The sequence below is a fragment of the Diprion similis genome, chromosome 8 (assembly GCF_021155765.1).
Source record: "Diprion similis isolate iyDipSimi1 chromosome 8, iyDipSimi1.1, whole genome shotgun sequence".
Taxonomy (NCBI): domain Eukaryota; kingdom Metazoa; phylum Arthropoda; class Insecta; order Hymenoptera; family Diprionidae; genus Diprion; species Diprion similis.
Window position 1 is genome coordinate 9,635,577 of NC_060112.1, and position 24,360 is coordinate 9,659,936.

General features: G+C 32.7%; 2 protein-coding genes across 3 annotated transcripts; one reads left to right on the top strand and one right to left on the bottom strand.

Annotated features, from left to right (window-relative positions):
* Positions 1 to 9: 9 nt before the first annotated feature.
* LOC124409442 lies at positions 10 to 24,360 on the top strand. 2 transcript variants are annotated; one of them, XM_046887044.1, is made up of 13 exons: positions 10 to 212; positions 532 to 674; positions 1,110 to 1,272; positions 1,479 to 1,719; positions 1,865 to 1,968; positions 14,719 to 15,002; positions 17,757 to 18,102; positions 19,133 to 19,485; positions 19,739 to 20,117; positions 20,277 to 20,544; positions 20,711 to 20,896; positions 21,509 to 21,646; positions 22,667 to 24,360. In XM_046887044.1, exons 1-13 carry the CDS (start codon positions 10 to 12, stop codon positions 22,910 to 22,912), a joined length of 3,054 nt encoding a protein of 1,017 aa, XP_046743000.1. In that variant the 3' UTR covers positions 22,913 to 24,360. The 2 variants fall into 2 exon arrangements, with proteins under 2 accessions (XP_046743000.1, XP_046743001.1); XM_046887045.1 differs by lacking the exons at positions 1,479 to 1,719; positions 14,719 to 15,002.
* On the bottom strand, positions 3,946 to 6,126 carry LOC124409443 (prolyl 3-hydroxylase OGFOD1). Its single transcript, XM_046887046.1, has one exon. The coding sequence runs from the start codon at positions 5,878 to 5,880 to the stop codon at positions 3,970 to 3,972; it is 1,911 nt and encodes a 636-aa protein (XP_046743002.1). The 5' UTR covers positions 5,881 to 6,126; the 3' UTR covers positions 3,946 to 3,969.

The window sequence follows — 24,360 nt, forward strand, 5'->3', positions numbered from 1 at the left end:
AAATTCAAAATGATGAACTGCACTCCAAAAATCGAGCTAGTTCCCAAACTTTCCCCGCCATCATCTACTACACAAAATAATTCTCAGACTTTGGAGAGTGTCCAATTAAGGGCAGCGTATAGTCACGTTAGAGTCGGAACTTACAGTGCTGAACCTCCTCAAATGTGCAAGAACCGTCCACCGATTATTGATACATCACAGAAGTGTAAAAAGTATGTACTATTCGTAAGAAGTTGGTTATATTGAGCAGCCTCGGTAGACGATAGATATTGTTTTTAAATCACAAATCACAGTAAATATATTACATTGAACAAGCCAATAAGTTGCACTGCTCTTTGCACATAACTTGACTGGACCTTAACTGATTTAAAAATTTGACTTCTGTCTGAAACATACTTTGAAATGCGGTTAAACTATTAAAATGTTTAAATTCTTCTAATGAAACTGTCTGTTTTTAAAAGAATTTTGAGGTCTTTTTTTTTTTAAAGTGTCCAACTTTGTTGTAATAAATGTTGTTTCTTCTTCCATCAGAAACACTGGTCCAATTTTGCGCCTATTGAAACGGCGTCAAACTTCTACCTACTTCTCAACGAAGTCTTGTGATAATATTTATGCTGTGAATAAAAGTTCTAATTCTCTGGATTGGCATCTTGGAAAATCTGTTAATCACCAAGGTTGGTTTTTTGAAAAATAATTAAATTCTTAAATTGAATATATTTACTTTTGTATTATTATCAATTTCTGTGGGTAGAATACCTATAAGATAACTTTAAGTCCTGTTTTATTGCAGTTTCCAAAATCATCCTTTAAATAATAGACATGCCAACATTTGGCAGCATTTGTGTCAGATCTTAGCCGTTACAACTGATTAGTGACAAAAATAAAAACAAAAAAAGAATATGAAAGAGTTTATCATAGATAAAACCCGTTATTGTCTATAAGACAAAGAGGAAAGATCGATGCCAAAAAAAAAAAAGAATAGTAAACCTATCAGTAATTGAAAATATATGTAAAAAACTACTCTTAAATAAGTTACCCTCAAAAATGTAAAAGAAATACCGAATATAGTTATAAGCCTAAATATTTTTATATCTGAAGTTTTCTGACAGGGTTCAGAGCTTCTCAAAGTAACAGCTTAGACTGGAGAATCGGAAGAACTGTTACTTCATGTTCGAATCAACTGGAATCTCAAGGCGCGACTCGTAGTGCTGAGCAACTGTCAGGAAGTATTCCTTCAACACCTGGAAATTTGCAAGCAACTTCAAGTGCTAAGTTTGTACATTTTTTATACGTACAAGGTGGCAAATTTTCTCAAAACAAGACAATTTAGTTCAAAAATGTACATATATAGTCATAGACATCAGAAAGTGCTACTCGCGTTGGGTCACTTTACTTGAATTCAGGTGGATTTGCTGTTTGGTTATTGAATGTAAATTAAAACATACAGATTTTGTATAGATTTAATTTTAATTTTATAGATCAAAGCTCGTTTCTTTATTGAGACGTCTTTCACCTCGCCTCTCAAGACCCAGTAAAAATTCAATACAATCATCCCCCATTATCTGCCCATGGGTTCAAGTTGAGTACTCTACAAAATCAGCCGATGATGATATAAGAGATGACTCGCAAGAAAGCGATGCAAGCTTTCAGCAGGAATTAGAAATGAACGAGCTTAGAAAGAAAATTGCTGAACACTGTGTACAGATTTGTATCTCACCGGTAAGTTTTTTTTTCATGTAGGTTTGATGACATGTCAGCTTATTTTGCATGTCCAAGTCATTCAATATTAAAATTAGTCAACTGTTTCGCGAACCTTCTTCACAGTGTATGAATAGCATAATTCACTCTTCACATCGAATTACAGACATCTGGGGCAAGTGCTGCTTGTGCCGAAGCTCAACCGGCGTCTTATCCTAGCATTCGTATTGAAGGACCAGAAAACCAATGTACGTCTCATAACTCAGGAGTGTAAGTATTTCAATTTATATTTTTTCAAATTATAAAACCTTGGAAGATTTGTGTTCGTGTATTATGTTATTTGCTAAATAACACACCTTGAAAATATTCTTTTCATTCATTTTTGTATTATTTTTTATAACTTTAATACTAGATACACAAATCATGAAAAAGCTATCAAAATTTGCAGTACGGAATTTGTTTGTTGTTCATTTTGTAATAATCCCGTGTTCATTAGACTGATACATTCACATGTGTTAATTTAACATTTCTAATTTATAAGTCGTTTTTTTTTCGCAATTTGTGGAACTTATTATTTTGCATGCACAGATCATGAGCCTGAACTGTTACATTCCAATTAACTAATAGCAATCTTTATTTGTACATAAAATATACCATATATAATAAATGTTTGAGAATATCTTTTGTATTATACCTCAATTCTATCCCTTGATCTCCACTGTGGCGCTACCTGCTACCCTTGGTCTGCAAATATATAAAAAAAACGTTCAGTACAGCATAATATTACTAGCACTTTCTGAATAATTTCAGTTATTAAACTGTAAATCCAAGAAAAAAAAACATGGATCTCAATCAAATTTAACTAATTAGTGAATTGTAAGTAGCTTGTATCTTCAGAAGATCCAAAATGTTTATAGCCTTGATATAGTTATGCAGATTACAGTAGCAACTAGCAGAAACACAATGCATGTTATATGCCTGCAGTCATGTTATTTCGTGGTATGTGTTCTGCATATAATGTAAGATTCTGGTACATTCAATCATAACTACCTTCAAGCAGTTTCAGCGTGCTCTGGCGTAGGCTTGTGAGCATTCAAAGTTTGTGTAAAAAAAAACTAATAGTGATACTCGCCTACTGATCCAAAAGCTATAATCGATCTAGCTTTTTCTAACATGAAGATACATCAACGTTTCAAATGCTAAAACCGTATGTTGTCCTTGAGATGAAAAGGGACTGATTTCAATGCATGCGCGTATACCAGGTAATATTATGCAAAGGCCCTGTAAGGTGCTACAATGTAGAAAGTGAGGGATTCTAGCATAAGAGATGGATATACCAAATGTCGTAAATTGAGTTTGGCTTGTGATTTTGGCAGGTGACGATACAGCTCTCTGATTGAGAGCTCCATGTGTGAACTTTGCACGAACGACCTAATATGAAGTGGTACTACTCATAAGTGGAGAAACATTCTTTGTGAATCATAGTTACTCTGCTAGTTTCAAATTGAAAACAAATGAAAGGTTTATGAGGTGGGAGGTGGAGTTACAGTTTACGATTGTGTTGTATTTATTTTTAGAGTAGAGAAAGTTTGGATCTCCTAAAGATAGTGCTTTAAAATACGGCTCACATTCAATACTTTATGCTCAATATTCCTGTTCAGCATCCTTCTGACAGAGCGTAAATCAATAGGATTTGTATTTCTACAAAATTCATACTGACTTTGACTTCATTTGGATGCTGTTTACTTTCAAATTTAATTAGTTTTACTTCATAGCAGAACTTGCAAGATCCACAACTAGAGAGAATGAGTGTGCACGGTCTATCTAGGTCGAATCTAGAAAATCTGTCATGCTATAATTTACATTTCGAATGTGTATGAAGTTTAAAAAAATATTTTCAACGATCCATTTTAAAAGTTATATCACCATCAATTATAAGTAAATTTTGTTACTTTTAAGCTAGATACCAGATGGGAATTGGGAAACAAATGATCATCAACTCTTGCATAAAAGTAGTAATTAATGTTTTTTGTAATTGCTGGTAATTTTAGTAGTTGAAGTAACCGAGTATAACGTTTGATTTTCTTTATTCCAGCCAACATTTTTTCTCTCTGACTATCACTCACTTTTAAAGAATGAAGTGATTTGTCACGTCATAATATTCAATGTAAACAAGGAATCTGCGTTTGTTTCTCAACATTAAGCAATCTGTATCGTTTCATACAAATCAAAAGTAGATAATGCAAGATAGGAAATTTTTTCTAAAAGGTTTTATTCATAGTAAGAACATACTATCGTGTAAAAGTAGCCTTTACAATAATGGTTGACATATTCGTTACACCGACAAGTGTCAGCAGTTCTATATACTAAACACAAATGATTGTCTTGGGGTGGTATATGAATCAATGCACCATCCTTCTGGTTAGGGTCAATATAATCTATCGTAGCATCATCTGTTGCATTCTCGGTATGAAATTGTAACAAAACGTCCAGAGTTCCTAGACTATTGTCCTTCTCTTCATTATCAGACTGTGAAGTTTCAGATTCTAGGTCACTCGGTGGGTTTGACGAGTAATTTTCTATATCCAAAGAGTCAGATTGGTCAAATGCAACGGACATTGATGCTCTCTCTTCAGATTTGGTACAGTTTGCTGACGATGGCTTTGTAGATATTGACAACTTCCTTTTTCCTTTACTAGATTTACTTTCAATACTATTTTGACTTTCGCTATGTGGGTTTTTGACTACTGTTTGATCTTGTGTAGCCTTTTCCTTGGCTTTGATCGCGATTTCTTCATTAATTGTTGTATTAGTATTGTGCTTTGTACCGAAATTAGGTTGATCATCATTCTTCTTACTCTTTGATTCGTTGGATGTGTCTTCTATTTTACCTGCCATACTAGATCCGACTTTTGTCTCTGCTTTTAGGTTTTTGTCAATTTCATCACTTTTATGGTTCTCACTGTTTGTTGTTTCTGCATTTTTTTCGCTGTAAGGTTGAATGACTTCTTTGTCATTGATTAACATATAACAGCCCCGCGACCACCTCTGCAGTTCAATTTTCATTCTTGGTTTCATATGGTCGGCTTCCGGTATCAAATCCAACTCAGTGTATTGTTTAAGTAGATGAAAAATATGGATGGACTTGAAAATATTGTAGAAATCTTTCAATACAGTGGGTAAAGTGTCTTCATTGGCTATTTCGTAATTCTGTACATCAGCTGGAGTAGTTTTTTCCCACTTAATATTCTCATTTTTTATATCATCACACAATTTCTCGTACACATTTTTCAGTAAAAAGTTAGGAAGGTATATGAACGAATCTTTTTCAATAGTTTTTTGAATTTTCTTAACGATTGTTTCGTACAAATAAATCTTGGAAATATAAGAAAGCAAGTCCACCTCTGTCTCCTCAGGATTAAAATATTTGTAAATTATTTCTGGCCTAGGCTGTCTTTCAATTTCTAACAATGGCCCATGAAACCATCCATTAATTGACATTCTTACTTTATCTGTGGATAATACTTCGGACACTTGATGGTACGATTTATCTGAAACTTCAAAGAAAATCATCGAGTTATATTCAGGGATTAAGGAGCGGACAATGCATTTCGGCTGTCCGTTTTCATCCGTATCAAATATATCTAGTGATCCACCATCCTGTGCAGTCCAATTTTCAGACAAATATAAAATAAAGGCGATTCTTCTATCGCGCATATTGTCATCGTGGCATAATAGATAATCTGTGTCGGAGTAACGTGCGCTAGACATTGATATTTTTCCACTCAAATCAATTCTTATATTATTTTTCATCCAATCAGTCAAGTCTGATTCAAAGGTTCTGTACAATTCTGCTATGCTTTCAGATTTTACGTTTGCCAAGTCTTCCGTTTGTTCAAACTTATACAAGTCCATGTATTTACTGAAACTTTCTACGTCTTTTAATTCGTCTTTTATTTTCGAAACGAACGTATTCTCAGCTAGAACATTTGAAATTTTACATATTCGGTACGGCTCTGTTATTATCTCTATTGTATCTGTTTTCACGGGCTTCGAGCCGTGCCAATGATCAGCAAAGAGTTTTTGGAATTCCGTTGACTCCACGTGTTTCGAGATTATTGAACTTTTAAATCTTTTTGCAACCGGTTCCATTGCGTCTGTTTCTGCAACGTTTTCATCCATCTCGCTAGATATTATGTACGGTACTTATTCCTTTTGCACTTTAATGTCGCAATCAGGTTCGCTTGTTCTCGTGTCAGTCGGTTGGTCGACAGAGGTTAACTCAGTTGGCCATGTGTTCGGATGTTTTGAAATTGAAGTAAAATTAGAATCCTGTGTATTTCAACATGAACCATCGAGAAATTAAGAATAATACAAAATTGACGACTGAGAACTTGTCGAGTATCAATCGGTATTTGTAGTCGACATTGGAATCATTTATCTTTGAGGACACAAATTATAAGACTGACTGTCCAAGTTCCAACGGTTGTGCACAGCCTGTGCACAGTAATTGATCGAGTAGCACTAAGCACGTGCTCTTCGATCATGCGCAGTTGGTACTATAGATGATATTTTTTTCATTTTTTGTTGTGCTGATGAGAGAACTATAGAAATTTTAATCTTCCGAATATTCTCATTCAGTTTTATTGTAGGTCTATTGCTTGCTGGTATTGTTTCGTTCCCGTTATTCCGTCACTCTCTGTTGATTCCACCTCAAATCATCCATGCAGGTCGGTATCAAAAATTCAAATCACTTGGCGATGAAATATACCTTTCTTTGAGTAATTTGAAGGAATCTTTACTGTTGTAAAATGGTAATAACTACTAAAATCAATCGATTTTTATGGTTTGTTATTCAAGTATTAAGAGTTTGGCAGTCTTTAAAAACTCTGAAAGTCCAAACTTCGCGTGGGAGTTTTACATGCGATTTATAACATAATAATTATTTATTTTGTGAACGATTTTAAACCATTTATAAATTCTTCCATGTGCGGATAGGATTTTTCAAAAGTTATTCTTAAAGGAAAATAAAAAAATATATTACGCTTGAAGGCTTGGAAAATTAATTGTCTGAAAATAATCCAAAAATACGATTCTCCTTAGTCGCCTAAAGAGTGATACATTTGATGGCTAAGTGAAATGATTTATTGGTCTCGACCTGCATGGTCGATTTGAAAAGGAATGAGCTTCTCGAAGAATTTGAGGACAGTGTTTTTGTGTCAACATGTACCGTAATACGGTACAACTATAAATTAGTTAGTCTTAATATCTGCCGTGAGATATTGACATGCAATTTGTCAGACAGACTGACACGCGGATGGATATTCATCCACCATCTGATTAAAATTTTTTGTTATCGCTTTTACTCTTTTCATGCCTACCTACAGGCCCGTCATGCTTCAAGATCATAAAATTGTTTATTCAAGTGTACACGATCATTATGTAGGTTGAATAGCATGACGAGTGGATACCGTTTGAAAAATAGCGCTCTCAAACGAGGTTGGCATTCGGTTTGTTAGATCGCGCGCAAGTGTCAAACCAGCAACAAAATGGCAACCGGTTTTCGTGTTTGACGGATGTGTCGGGCAGTGTTGGGCGCTACGAAAATTCGGGGCACACCCTGACCTCTAAATTGCCGGAGTATTATTCGCGAAATATTGAAATCGGTTACGAAAGGTTGGCTAGAAAACGACGAAGTAGGGCTTGGAAAAATCAGGGGACAACTTGAATGTGAGTAAAGAATAAACGACTGCGCCGAAAGTGGAACATTCTTTCCGTTGTAAAATGTGACATATAGCATGTATGTGAATACGTCTTTAGGTTGGATTAACCATGTGTATCGAATTATCCTTTAGTTATAAGGGTGAGGTGCTTAGCGGCTTAGTCGACAATTACGACGTTGGCAACGACGCATGCGACTCTATTCATTATATTCTTACTTTTGCACGACGTTTTCTTCAACAATTCGGTCTTGTCGGATAGATCGAGGCGTGCCACACTCACTTGGGCGCTGACAGTTCGTTAACGCTTTATATACACTGTCGAATCTTGTATTTCACAATGCAGCAATGCTTGTTCAGTTTACTGTAAATCTGCCTAACTGTTCATCCATGCATTTCCTTTTGCTCAATAAGCATGATATCGTTGATGTTCGGAAGTTTGGAGAATTAGGCATATTTAAAACCTAAGATTGCGTAAATAATTCGTCTAATTCAAGTATTTCTCATACCCACCTACGTCCAATTTCATTATTTCCGGTTCAGTAAACTGTTTCTCAACTTTAATCTTCAACGTAATGCCTCAATCCTGCAAACTTCGGGATCTTAGAAGGATTAACCTTACACTTGAAACCCCAGGCTGCAGTTTTTATACGTTTCAAGATCCAAACACTCGTTTGAACGAAAGTATAAACAGGCTTATATACCACTCTAATCGGTTTGCAAAACTTTCCTTTTTGTTTGATAGTTTTCTCCAAAAGTAGTACAAAATGATAAGTTTATAATTTTAAAATGAAAATGCAAAACTTGCAATTGAAAAAGTAAGAAATTAATGAAAGTTATAATCTTGAAATAAGAAATAACAAGTGATTGTGCAACGTAATTTTTATTCGCAATCTTGGATATGCTATTGCAGCATATTTCAAAGATGTTTAAAGTTCAATCTAATGTAGCTATCCACTTTACCTTTTGAACATGTATTCTAGCATTTAGTAATAGTAATTGGTTTGATACACATTATCCTGTGAAATGTTCATCACTATTTAAGTCGGACATCGATTAACACTCTCAACACGAATCTTTGGTATGAGAAGTAGTGTGCAATACATAAACAGGTTCCTCTGCCGCCTCTCAGGAGTTGTTATAACTGTGTAGGCGTCTGCAGTATAGAAAACTTGTGCCAGATTATTTGGCATTTGGAATAATCGTCGGAATGCATGATCTTTAAATTGAAACGAATTTATATTTCAACATCAAGGCTATTAATATGTATTTTATAATTCTATTCATCTACTCTGTCAGTATTTGAACTCCTAGTCATTTAACTTACAAATACGCAGTACTTGTGTTTTCATTTTTTTTCTCATTGCTGATATCAAAAAACAGTCTCCTGACAAATTTCACTCAATTTTTAGGGATTTTCTGGGTGTTAGAGTTTCCATCACTTCTATATCATTACTTTCATTATTATTGCTTTATTACATCTTATTATGGAAAATTTAAATCGCATTTATTTATTTGCAATGCAATTTATCTACTTTTCAAAGTTGCACTGAACGAACTGTACAGATGATGATGGACGCAAGATGCAATTTTCCTTACAATTGCTTTACAGTAATTTTCTTCTATATATTTATCACGTTTCTCAAATATAATAATGATATATTTATAATTATCGAATTGTTAGTTATATTTGTTCTCTAAATAATACCACATATTTCAATTACTTTTTCTTCATATATGCAATGAATTAATATTTTACTTATACAGACATCATCATTAAGTTCATTAATTTCGAGAAAACTAGTTTGGACATATTTGAAAAATGGAAAGATTTTTTCAAGGTGGGAGACAAGCAACATATTTTCATGCACATGCATAAAATGTAAAAAATCAAATTATACTGAACTGGATATGAAACGTTCAGAGAAATTACAATGGGTGGGATGTGATTGCACTATTGAATGAAGTTCTCTTTTCCTTAATTTAATATTACTTTCTCTTATTGTGAAATATAGGTAGAAATTTGTCCTTTGACCAAGCCTCAAAAGTGTGTTATTCTGATAACCAATGTATCTAGAGATATTATTTTCAAGTTAGTGAATTCACAACACTGAAGTTAACTGTACGGTTTAGCCGCTGCGTGCATGAATATATTCGAGAACTACTAATCATCAGTTTCAGAACAGGATTGCAGAGTGTTGAAAAAGGCAAGATCCAAATTATACGAAAAACAATTCAATTAAATCTTTTCACATGCGTTTGTCGGCTAAAACCTGCAGCTAACTTTAGAGTTGTAATGATTGCGGCAGTTATCCAATAAAATATTGCAGAATTTATATTTATGCACCTTTTTATTTTGAATTTTAATATTGTTTGTATCATATTCTATTGACTTATGTTGCTTCGTGATATGCACCCCAAATCTTGCTTCAATTAATGCACAGTGTATGGTAATTATTACTTTTTTGCACGGTTGTTGCACTGATAAAGAGTTGATTACTTATTTAATGTAGAAAAAGTTTTTCGTTAATAATTTATATTAAATTATAGCTGTTATGATAATTTATAATCTATTCAGTCTAATTATTCATTAAGAGTACAACACATAAAGTGATGGTGGTAGACTTCGAATTCCTTTGGTATTACGCAAATTGCTACCAATGCATAAAACGTTATAGATTTACTTTCAATTTTTTGAAAATTTTATTGCTGTTGTTCAAGAAGGTTGATTGAGAAAAAATCGATATCCTCTGTTAATTTGATTATGACGTAGTCGTTTATTGAGTATCTACCAAATTATTATATTCGTAAGCTATGAAAATCTCTTTAGGAATAGAGAAATAGAAAATAGTGAAATTGTGAATAAAAATTTATTGTTAGATACCGATGCTTCTTTTAAAATTTCTACAAACTATTCTCTACACATTCATTTGAACATTTTTTTTTTCATGTCAGTGTCATTCAGTATATAACTTTACAACATTGTTTCGATATTGTTTACGATGAACAAATGGTAATACTGAATTAAAACTGACCCAAAAGAGAAAATCGCTTTCAGTGAATGTGTAAAAAATAGAGTTCTAAATTAAATGAACCATCGCAGAAGTGAAATCGGCTAAATCTACCAGATTTTTTTTTTACCATTTTGAAGATATTGGAAGTGAAGCATTGATATCTAAGCTTTTGGTTGTATCTCCAATATTTTAGATTTGTGCATTTTTACAGATTTTTGTTGTTTACAAATATAAAAATTTGACAAATTCTCAATGGGATACTCTTTATAAACTTCATGAAAAGTGCTAATTTTTAGCCAACCAACCACCTGAATTTGGCGTGAAATAAAGCTTATTGTTAGCGCAACTGATGAGTACTGTAATAATTGTAAAATTCAGAAGAAATTGTAAGCGTGGCAACTATGACAATATAGATTTTGTTCCAGCACTTGAGTTAGCCTGTTGATTATTGAAAAGACTTGGTTTCTTAACTTAAACTCTGCTTATAGTAACGATTTCTGCCTGCACTTTGGGTGTGTTAAATTCATGTCAAAACCTTTATTCACATGTGCGTACTCGTATTTGTGTGTCAAAATGGGTTATTTCAAATAAATGTACATTAGTATGTTTTCACAAAGATGTGCAATTCTCTACTGTGACCAGTGGGATGAAGTTTTTTAAAATTAACGTTTTATGTGTTATTGTAGTCATGAACGTGTGGTTTTTTTATGCACCATTTATGGATTCACCGAGCAATTTTTCCCATACTTTTACCAGGATGTAAACCCGAGGGATAAATTATTGTTGAAATGGTGTACGGCACATCTCAATGTACTAAATATCTCCACACATTTCTTGCCAACATTGCTATGCAACATCATCAAACTTATCCCAAAATTTTGCAAAATCCTGCAATATTCGTAAAAATCCCTGGAAATCTTCAAGAATGTTTCAAAATTAGATAAAATCTTCCTGCAGTATTGCTTATCATCTACAAAAATCTTGTTGTAAAAACTTGCCTGTTGTACACCAAATCTCTTTTATGATTCACCCCTCGCTTTCACCTCTGCAATTAACATAAGTTACTCCTATAGTATGATTAGGTGTATCGTATTTCGTTTTGAATTGGAATGCTGTATAATAATTATTGTTTTATATAATGCACAGTACATTAGAAATATCCAGCACTGATTCTGTTCTAATTAAGATTATTAATTCAAAATTGTTTGACAACTTCAAACAGTTTTTACGGTCTTTAGTGATGGCTTGTAATGCTAGAAATTATTACCCTTGTTATTATTGGTAAACTATTAGCATGGAAGCACCGTTTTTGAAATGAATATTTCAGTATAAAGTATATCATAGTTAAGAGTAGTACCTACTTAATTAATGAAAGATCATCATCACTTGAGCATGCAAACTATTTCACGTTATTGAAATGTACTATTTTACAAAATGTACTTGTAGTTCCATTCTTTATTTGCTATTGCCTGATGCCATTGACGACATCTGAATGTTGCAACTCTAATATACAAATGTTGTGCGCAATTAATATTGTGTCTGCTCTATTTCAATTGAATTGTCTAATCAATTATTATCTGTTATGGAATGTATATGTACAGTTATAGGTACTTACATAAGTAGTTGAATTATCAAATTGTGGACAAGTTGAAGTTATGCACCAAGTTTGGAGTTATTTTTTTCAAAATCACTAATAAATTTGATGAGGTAAATTATATTTGTTAAATATTTAATGATTAATGCAAATTTAATTTCATTGTGTATTGAAATACTGAGCAACCAATTCTCTAGTAAATATTTATTATTTAAAAAAATGTAAGCACTTGTAAAATCGACAACTTCAATGTAAGTCGCCATTCAATTTTCAGACTCAGAAGATCATAATCGATATACAAAAATTACTATTTAATTTTATACTTGTTGAAGTTGATATGAATGATCGGCATGTGTCACAATAACTTCACCGACATTATCAATAACATTGTAGTATTTTCGAAAATGAAACCTTATTGCATATTTATCTGTTGAAGAGTCTTTTTACCAAAGTAGTTAGCCAGAATAGGATATCTTTAGACTGGTCTAGAAGGGGCTCCTGGTAAGTGACACTGGAGCTAATCCTAGGTGTCTATATATAAATGCAAATAAACCACCCTAACTTCTGAATTCCTTCCTTGCTGACTATCTTTGCGGTACTTTCTACTGCGTTGAAGACCAAGAATCTACAATGTCTGACCCAAAAGAGAAATACTGTCAATTACATTTAATTATTGAAAATTACATTCACATTTTCATTCATACTTTTCTGTCTGTATCTTTTCTTTCGCTCTACAGACATTAGATTGTGTTTCAAAACTCCGATAAGTCTTGGAAAACGTTATGAAATTCTTTATGAAATACTGCATTGTGAAGTGGAGTTTTCTGAAACAGTGTCAATTATTTTTAGTTATCTCTTGCCTTATTTATTAGGACTATGAATAACAAATATTTTACACCTTTTCTTCGTCTTTTGCCACCATCAGTGAAGAACTTATTGGTATTAAGTGCTTCAAATGAGACTTCGTGTAGAAGTATCTTGTACTGTAATTCAGAGTTACATTTTCAAAGAGAGTTGATTGTTCGTAATAACATACGTAATAAGTTAATCTTTCAATAATTTATTTAGAATTTTTCAAAATGAAACCAGATTTCTTTTCAATTTATATTATTTAAATAACAGTAGCGAAGTACTATAACTACAGACATAGATATAGTCTTCAAATCTGAGTCACACGCATCTTTCTTTCATCCTAAGAACAGTTGTATATACATGGAAACGCACCACAGGTTTTTGAGTGTTCCTAAAATATCCAGGGGAACCCTGTTCCCAGTTTAAAGAGAGAGAGAGAGAGAGAGAAAGAGAGTTGATATGTTGGGAATTGGGATTGTCTGCATACCATGTCAGTCTTCCCTCACCAGTCGGGTTAATAACGTGTGTTGTTATAGATTGTTTTCTAACGTTGCTAAAAATTATGTTAAATGTAAAAGTGGCCAGCCTGTGATTGACCAGAGCTTTCGCAACTGTCCGTTCTTTAGTTCGTTCACTCTTGGAAAATTAAAAAAATTTGCTTGCAATTGAAAAATTAAAGTATTCCTGATATCGATATACATGTATTAATTTCAACGTCTAGTTACATTGATGAGAAATAATTCGAATGATCATGCCTTTAAAAATTGAAAGTGGTAGTTATACAGTAAATGAAGTGGGAAAAAAAAATCTATCAAAGTATTTGCCATGGAAACATTGGCGACGAAGGTACCAAGCACAATTAAAGTTTGTATCAATTTAATTTGCGGTATATGCGGTTTATCCTGCTTTTATTGAACAGAATTAATATATTTTAAACTACGAACTTGGGGAAAGAGAAGCATTGCGAAAGAATGAATACTTGGGAAATAATACCATTGATAATTCAACTACTTCTCAAGTTTGAAAGAATTTATTAGAACCTAGCTAGTATATTCACAATCATTTGTACCTTATTGTAAATAGTAAACCAAAATTGTATAGCTGATAAATGTGTTACTTTTTTACTTCGATGCACGTAGTTTGCGCAATTTGAAAATTAATTTTTCTCCAAAACAAAACAGTTTTCAATACAATGATGCAATTTGTACAGATTTAGTATATGTTGGTGATAACGAAAAGAATATATTAGTATTATATGGATATGGCTATTCGTCTGAAAGCACTTATCATATTTGCATCAGTAATTGCTTTATTTTGCACTTGTCTATGGCTGTTCGTCATTCTGTATTAACTTTGATGAATGTTGAAACTACTTAGCTATACAGCCAATACTTGAAATTCATGCTATCAATGTAATGCAAGTACATTATATGTGAGTTTAAGATGTAATTTTCATCTATGTAAAAGTTGTTAGATATCTGAGATATGCAAATAAGTGATATTCCATTTATGGTTTTGAAACAATTTCCATTTATATACTTGGTTCTCAGGCATATAGAAACAATCGAAGTGATAATAATTTAGCAATTTCATACGAGCAAATCCGATTTTTACATTTTCTATATCAGCATTTTCAAAATGGTATTTGATCATTTTCATTTAACGGCAATCAAAAGGTACAGGGTTTTCAGAATACTTAGACATGGAATGGAAAAATTTAAAATTAGTTTTGATGCAACTATAAGTGCATACATTTGAAGCATGAATTTTACTCAATATGATTTTCAGTTTTGTCATAGTTTTTTTGTTTTATTTTTAATTATTGTGGAAACAATCATAGTGTTGACAACGCTCGTGGAAACCATCGTAACACAGTGGTTCACAGTGAAGTGGCAGGTCTGGAAAGTGAAACATCGAGGGAAGACTGTGCCGGTGAAGTGGTGCCAGGCGGAGGAAACACCAGGACCACCCTTCGCCTTAGGCCACTGTCCCTCGCAGTTCAGCCCTTGCATTATCATCAACTCAGCTCTGAGGTCACCACCAATCAACATCTCAATATGACCAGTCAAGAGAGTATTGGCAGTTGTAGTCTCGACGTGGATACTTCTGCATCTGACCGATCAGGTTCGGCCCTCGATTGAATATGTCGGAATGTCCTGGAGTTCGAAAATCGTAGCTATCTAAAGTACCTGCTGCTATTGCTCGTCTTATTATGGTTGAAAATTATGATTTAATATACTGCTCAAGGTTTTTGCGTTTTTGTGGTGAATTTAACTAACGTATTTCACGTATGATAATGCGTAATTGTTGAGAATTTATGTTATCATGTGGAAGCGTATTTTATAAAGTCCATAGTTATTTTCTAAGTATTCTTGCATTGGAATTCTGCGACATATTTTTCTGCATGTTATGCGTACCGTGTTTAATTTTGGAATATTGATTCTTACCTTCATGTGTGTTTTACAGTATCAAGTTTCAAGAGAATTTGAAGAAGGATTGTTTTCGAGCGAATACTAGTTGAAAGTTATACATCTCATCAGATTTTTTCTGTCAAGTTGACTTTCTTTTTTTACCGGAAATATATATGAAAGATTGAATTGAAATTTAAATCTTCATCGATAGAAATAAATGACTTTACGCATGTTTTGATTCATGTGGGTATATGGAAAATGAGTACTTTTTATTATTTAGCCACTGTTTTGTTGACTTCTATCATTTTTTCTGGCTCCCAAGAGAAATGAGTATTGTCCATAAATAGTGTAATATATGAAAATAGCTTTATTAGAAGTAATAGATCAGCATTCTTTTGAGGATTTGTAACGGATATTGTAATACACTTTGAAGGTCGTACAATTCAGTGTAAAAATTATTCAAACAACAAATTAATAAAAACAGGGTCTAGAAAGTTAAACTTAAATTAATTTAGTTGAATTTCATTGAGAAAATCTCTTCTCGTCTTGAAACAAAAAAAAATATAATATATAAAATCGTAATTGGAAAGTTGAACAATAGTAACTTTGGTATTAAAATTGGAACATCAATGTGACTTTTTAAAATGCAGAATAACTCGACTTTCTTATTGAGAATTTGTTGTATTAAATTTTTTATTCACATAGAAGCAAGATTTTCTGAGAATGAATAAATTTACCTTAATTAAATTGAGCTCAAATTTTTAAACACTTTGATTCTTTTTTGTTTGCGTAACCTTTCCATTGAACTGCACAGTCTAATAATCATTAATTGTGTGATTTTTTTTGTTGTTTCGTCACTACTGTTTCCATTATTTTATAATACCATGACATTTTCATCAAATACATGGTTACACCTATTTTGATAAAGTTATTTGTTGGATTATACATCATAGTTACAAATTTAGAGAATTATGTAGATTTTCAATCTCTATTCAACGTAAACATTTATTCGAAATGTTATTTATCTAATCATGGTCACAACATTCTTAAGTACACTATCAGAACTAGTCAGAATGTGTCCAACTTTAAAAAATCAGCCATCATCAGTCATATCTTGCAATCGAATCCTTTTAATATTTCATAACAAAAAAGAAACGCTGCATAATCATCCACACTGTGCCTCTCGATTTTGAATATGAATACCATAAAACCGTTCAATATATTGAGGGTGGGTGGGGGGCTTACCCTAAGAATGTACCACTAAGAAGTAATGGCCGTCAAAGCTTGCCAACTTTTTTAAAATTTCATCGACAATAAAGTTAATACCTTAAAAAGAAAGAAATCTGATGTAAAGTATTTCTATTTATCATATTCTAAAACTAATTCAATTCTGTCTATTGACAAAGTCATCCTAGTGATATCAGACATCCTGTAAATTATTTTTCATACTTTCTGTATTACTGTAATTGCAGTCATCGTATTATAGTCTAAGAAATTAATGACAGGTGTTTTTTTTTGTACCGATGTGATCGAGGTCCTGAATATTGTTATTTAAGGAAATTCCATCTGTTTACTATTTGAACCAATCTAGTAAGCTGATTGCAATTAGCTTAGTATAGTCCTAGAATAGTACTTTTGCTTGACTTGTGCCAAGCCAAGTCAACTTTACTTGCTTTCATTGTATTGCAAGTGTATAGCTTGCTGATGTGATCCTAGGCTATTCCTGTGTCTGCGGTAACGTTGTTAAGTACGCATTCACATCTAGCTAATCCAGATTATTGTCTCTGTGCAGTCTGTTCGGTAGATTTAATCAAACATTTAAATATTGCATCTAACACGTAGACTGTTAACCACTTTACAATTTTAATACAGTGGGTGTTTAAACTTTTCGAATATTCCCTGTTTTGTATTTTCCTGCTGTCTTCGTTTGAGTGGCTTCCTAGGTGAATCACTTTTTTGGACAATGTTCTCCAATTGTTTTGCATGAATTTATGGATAATTGTGTATTACTTTTTTGACAATTTTTCCTTGATTCTTAGCAATAGAATCAATTAAATTAATTTATTTCGTACCAAATACGGTGATTCTATTCAATATGGTATTTGACTATTAGTGATACTTTGAAGCAAGAAAAACAGGAAAAGGATGGCTCCACATTTTGATTCAATTTTCTGTAAAAAAAAACATATAAGGAATTCCAAATGAGTGATTTTTTGGAAATGCTTCGGAAGTCATGGTCATAAATCTTCAGAGATGGATCTAAAAAATCGCGTTTCGTACAATCCCTTGGTTCGGATTTTCAATACTCATTTAGTTGAAATTCTAAAAAATGAAACCACTTAAACTGAATTCGACTCTCAAACGAGGAGCCCCCCTTTAATTTAAAAAAAAAAATGACTGATAATTTGCTAGTAATTTAGTTGAACTCGAATGACTGAATAATTTGATTTAAAATTTCTTTTTACAGATACTGCAGTAGGTTCTATCTCTGATAAAACCTTACACAGTCTGAGCTTCTCTTGTAACGGTGAACTCACTCCGTCTCCTGACATCTTACCAAACGGTAAAGAGGAATCAATACAGCAAATAAATTTTGACGCAAACAAAGAAAACATAAGTAATATTCACCATGACAGCTCAGAACCAGAACAGCTGACAGCCAAAAAACCATCTTACTTGGGTCTTGCCTGTAGCATAAGTGGTTATTCTGGTATCACAAGATACGATAGCAAATTACGAGAAGGATTCAGATCTCGAGATACGAGTCCTGGCAGCAGACTCATAACACGGGATACAAGTCCTGCAGGCTTCAGGTATATCACCAGAAATAATACATTTTTTGAAATTACAGACAAACGATGTGAAATACTTTATACTATTAAGTTTCAGAAAATCTTACAGTTTAAATTTTCGAATATCAATTTCTAGGACTATGTAACATCTCTGAAAAATATTTTTGGATCTTGTCCATATTTAATTGATTTGACGCTCTGTTAGAGTCAATTTCGTACATTATACTTCATTTTTCCCTTTGTGCAAATTTTCTATCTATCAATTCTAAAATTATCAGCTTCAAACTGTGCACCATCTTCTATGTAATGAATCTTTGTTCCTAAAAATCTCCTTCCAACAGTTATTAGACTGTTTCCAAGAAAACTAGCTAATGCAAGTAAACCTGCATAAAAACACATCAAATCATTTTTCATTTATAATCTTAATATCATTTTTGATGATTTTGATTATTACTACAAAATCTTATAAAATTATATGAAGCATGCTCAAAAGATGAAGGTAATTTTTTTTCGATGCATTGCATCGTGTAATTATAGTAATTGTAGATTCAGGCATTTGGTGATGCTATTACATTATTTTAAGCAATTACACTCTTATTCAACGTGGGTTCTAAAGTCGAAAAACTAACGGTGTTTTAAAATTATTTCTTCTATTGACAATGAATCAAAAGTACCAAAATAATTTTTTTACTAACTGAAATATTTCAAAATCGAATCTTAGGATTTGAACAAAAGTTTTTGTTGCTAGGTCAAAGTTTTAAAGAAAGAGTTGTTTCCAAGCAACCTGAATGAAAATATGTTCGATACACTATACATAACATTACAGGGATTTAAAAAGGAACTTTGGTCCATTTGAAGCAGTACATTTCTTACTTGATAGAATAAAACTACACAAGGCAGCTGCAATCAAGTCAAGTTTGACTGCGATAGAAAAAAGTATAGAATTATAACGAACTGATTTGCGGAATGCTGCATTCATATAGAATATTATAAACAAGTATATGAAAGAAAGTACATAATCATTTTGTAAAATTTTTAATTTTCTGGATAGATCCAGTGAAAACCTGAGCTTACCAAGTCATCCGCCGTCGAAAAGTTTGTCAATTTCTCCACTCGCAATGGAGCGTCAAAATGGTTTCTCCAATGGTGTCAGGGAAGAATATAAGATCCATACGTTCGTTGAGTCTAGAAATACTGTAAGCACCTGTGAAAGCTTTAGTGAAGTTGACAAAGGCGTACCTTTGCACACAACATTCGCTGATATAAGCCCAGTACACGGTAATCTGGACATATCACCCATAAAAAAAAGCCCAGGAATGGTCAGAGTCGTCGCATTTAGTCAACAAAATAAAAGTTTCATGTCAAATGTTAACGATTCTTCACCAAAGTCCACGAGTTTCAATGGTGAGTATTATCTGTTAGTTTCTTTATTGTGTTTTAAAGATGTTGGTTACCCAGAGCAAGATAGTTGGAAATTGGCCCAATTTACAAGCGATGTTGATATTTTACTAAACCAAACTCATACTTAAATCGGTCCTCTGTTTTTCCTGCAACAATCGAATGTCTCAATTATAATGTCCAGTAGATAACTATGTTTCATAAAATATGATGCAAAGGTATAAACTAATGGTTATTCAATTTGTGGTTCAATTTTCAGTTACAAATACTTCAATGACAGAGATAAGCATGACTAATGGTTCATCTGTGGAAACAGAAAATCATACATTCAATTCATCATTTAGTAGTGAAAAGTCTTTCATCCAACAAAGAGTGGAACGATTATATGGACCTGGTGCGCTGGCGCAAGGATTTTTCTTCAAACGAAGTCCCAGTAAATTGAATACCAGTGATTGCTTCTTAAATAAGTCGTTGAATAATAACAACGATGTTTCAACCGATGACATCAAGGAGGAAGAATCATTGAAATCTCTTCCAGTTTTAAGACATCTTAGACCAGAATTCCGGGCGCAATTACCAGTTGTTAGCCCTAGGAAGCCGACTGATGGTAGTGAACAAGTAATCAAATCGTTACAAAGGTGATTATAAGTATTCAGTAAGCAATATTCCTCAGAAATTTTACGTTCACTCAAGTATTTGTAAATCCACGTAGTGCTGAAAGATTTGGCACTGCTGAATTTATTGTGGCAATCAGACAAAGTATTTCACTGCATTGAAAATTTGTGTTTGTTTAACAGAGTAACTTCGTCCGTTCAAAGAAATGAGCAGAAAAGTAAAGCTGTCTCAAGTACGATAGATCTGAATAAATGTACAGCCAGAAATGAATCTATTGCCACCACGAAGCCAAGTATGATCAGCGTAACAAATATCCCTGACCATCAGCCAGCTGCGTTGGAAGTAGTCCTACCTGTTTTGGAGCCGAGCGCAAGTTCACATAATATAGCAAAGCATATTCAAGAGACGGAAAAGGCAGCTGAAGAGAAAGATGGTCATTATTTTATAGCGGTAAGAAGAAACTCAACTTTACATTATCAATTAGTTGTTTCAACGATAACATATTTTATACTTTTACGATTTATTCTTTCATTCATAACTCAATATTTCACACTTTTCTAATAAAAATCTCTGAGCCATTTCAAAGATGCACTGATTTACGTCTAATATGTTCTAGATATTAAAAGCAGAAACAGAAAGGTTATTGTCTTTAGCAGCATCTGCAGAAGCTGAACTGGCAGGTGGTGATCCAAGTGTACTTCCTGAGGAGGCAGCTGGAAAGTTGAGATCAGCTGCCGGCAAAGCTAGACTATTAGCGACTCAAAAGATGCAACAATTTGAGGGACTCTGCCAAAAGAATATTGTAAGTATTTGTTGTTAATACACTTGAGAATACATTCAACTAATCTCTCTGTTTACATCAATATTTTATTTTATCGTAGCTAATGAAAATAGTTTCCTACTATATTGGTAGGTTTCGTTACGTCTGTGAATAATTAAAGCGAATGTTAAAACTATCTACTTCATAAACATGAAAATTGTTTATTCCTCAGTGCAGGTTAGGATAAAAGTGAAACCTGCTTCGAACGTTAAGCTGATAGACTTTTGCATTTAGAGTTAGTATTCTGCTCGGGAAAACGTCTGTGTAGTACATCAGGTTTAGTCTTAATTATGTTTTCTAATTCATATATCATCCTCATCATGATATTGTGAAGAGAAAAAAAATTTAATCTTGCTATTACAAACTGTAATTTAAAGTGTTGAGGTAAATTGAAAATGGCAATACACTTTGAAATTTGCAAATTTCCAGTGAAATTAAATACTAGTAAATCTGTATGGATTTTGTCGATATTTGTAGAATGTATATATTTTATATTTTTTGCATTCGTGGAAAGAATTTCATTCACTTTTTACGGTGTTTTTTTTTATAATCAGAATTCCTTGTAGATTTTATGTTACATTTTTATTTCTATAGAACCAAATACCTGGGGAAGAATTCCCAACCACCAACGAAGACTTAGCAGGCTTCTGGGATATGGTGATGCTACAAGTTATTCAAGTCAATGAACTTTTCGATCAAATTCGAAGACTGAAAGATTCGCAGTGGAAAGAAGTATGTATAATTTTTTTTTTTTATTATCTAGTGTTGATGATATGGTTAATTAGTGAGGATGACAATTTTAACGATAATAAAACAATTGCAGTAACTATATGTAAAATAGAAAAAGTATTTTTGAAGCAAGATTTTCAGGAGTGCTATTACAATTATGCACGAAAGATGAATTATTTCACTCAGCGAGCTGTGATTCCAAATTATAAGACATGTGTTCAAAATTTGAAAAGATTCACTTTAAATCAATTACTAATTAAATGTTATCTGAATCTCGAATCTTGAATCCAATGTTGGGGTTCATTGACAATAGGATTCATTCGTTCATCACAATTTTTGATAAAACATACAAGCAATATTGAAACTTGTTTCCACTTTGGCTGAAAAATTTTGCTCTCCCTGTTCTAAAATTACAAAGAAAGTATGAAAAAAGTAGAAACATTTCAGAATTAATTGATACTGTAATATTTTAAAACCAAATTAATTTAAGTTGAGATATTGTGCCGTAATCTGGTATTACAGTGCAAAAAACTTTGTGTTACCCAGTCTTTGAAACAATTAGTATAATACCATTAGGGATCAACTAACTATAAAACTTTTTTCGGGGGACGTTGAAATATCAATTGAAAGTAATGTTTATATGAATTGTTGAAAACTAAAAGAAACAATGACAAATTTATCACAAATTCTCGTCCAGCAGAATATAAACCGAATCTGAAAATTCCTAAGAATAGACGTAATAATTTTTTACGTATTGTTTGAATCCTCGTTCATTCTGTTACTTTGAGTGATTTTTTTCTGCAAGTTAAAGTAGTTGCATGGCTTTTTGTCAAAAGTTAGAAAAAGATACTGGTAAGAAGCTTTGTCTAATAGAAAATAAATGACTGGTTCAAAATGTATGTAGAACTGATATTTGAGTATTACTTCGGTAGTATCAACATGTTTGCGAATTGTAATTTACTTTTTATAGTTTTGTACTTTTTTTAAACTAAAATTTTACAAGAACAAAAATTTTTTTTCCAGGTTATTCCAGATTCTAAGGCTATTACATCCTTACCTCAAAATGGGAACACCACGAAACGTCGTGTCAATGTCATGAAACAAGCAAAATCAACTGTAAATAGTGAAGCGAATCGCAAAGCTCGGGAAGCTCGCGAACAAGCCAGACGGCAAATGATAGAAGAAAGAAGACGAGCAATGCGTTCGCAGGCCCAGAATAAGGATCATAGTGATGCGGATTCTGTCAAAATTTTCGTTCCTGAAACGTAACGGTGAATTGGCGTGAGAATGAAACGCAAATGAAAAAAAAACAACGGCACTTTTTACACTGTTTTAGATTAAATGTATTCAAACGATTACTTACACAGCTTGCTAATGCTACGACGAACATTACAATTCTAGTATGAACTGCATTCGCATCTAAAACTGTAACATTTTATAACAGTATTAAATTTCATTAAATGTTGAAGATTCGAAATGATTTAAAGTTTTACGATCAGAGAGGATTTACTGACAAGAAGCGTATTTTAATATTTTTATTGGTTCCAAACGAGGACGTATTTTTAGAATATTTGTTATTATATTATGGGTTTAAAAAAAGATCGAATATACTCGAACAGCCGTTATAGTAAATGCATAGTTTTAGATCAGGTTGTGTCTGTTTAGTCAATCTTTTCGTGCTGCTTGTGTCGCGTCTTTTTCCAGATGGATGAGTGAGAATGAAACAATATGTGACTGCAAGCCGAGGTCGAATGAAAGAATGCTTCCTTAATGCGAGTTTTCTTTCGCGATTGAAATAAATTTACTATCAAAACATGAAGTAACTTTCGGATGTACAGTTCTCAGATGTGATAATTTGTTGCGATTAAAAAAATCTAACGTGAATCAATTTGTGACACCAGTGTTATAACATATTTTTTATTATCATCATTAGCAGAATGGTAAGTTCCATTTTTTCGCGTAAGCAGACTTTTTGTAAGAAAACTTAAATTAATTATTGATATTAAGTACTCTAGCTATTTAAATTTTTTCTATTGCGAGCCTAATGATTACTTAGTAACTTATAAATAGTAAATTGTAAAAACGAAAACACGACAAAAAAACACTAGGAATAAAACTTAATTGATTTTGTGTAACTTGTATAATATTCCTGTAATTAAATCATACTTTGGTGCAAAGTTACATGTTATGTATATACTTATGTTATAAATAATTTAAATACACATGGCTTTGCTTGTAAATGGTAAATTTAAAAATCGTTTTGGTGTCGAAAGCGGCAGATTCCAATTGTTATATTTAATAATTCTGTCGGCTCTTCGCGTTAATGTGGAATATTTGCAATATTTCATATTTATCGTGGTTATTATGTGCTAAACTTCTTGAAGCAGAGTACTTTCTTATATTCTTATTTTATACACTTTTATCTTCATATTAAGTAAGAAATCCGTCGGTTTAATATGTATTCTAACAAATTAAAAAAAAACTGACCTCTAATAGTTAAGGATTGAATTCATGGGGAACCGAATAATTACATTAGCACATCCCTTAGTGCAGACATACATCTACCTATGATAAATGTTCGTTTCGATTGGGATTTCGAGGTGTCAAAGTTTCTCTTACAATTAATGTAAATCTTTGCGAACGGCGCGTAGTAAAACTTCAGACATCGGTGATTCAGTGAGTTCATGGCTCAGATTTTTTTCCTTTCAACGGAGCGA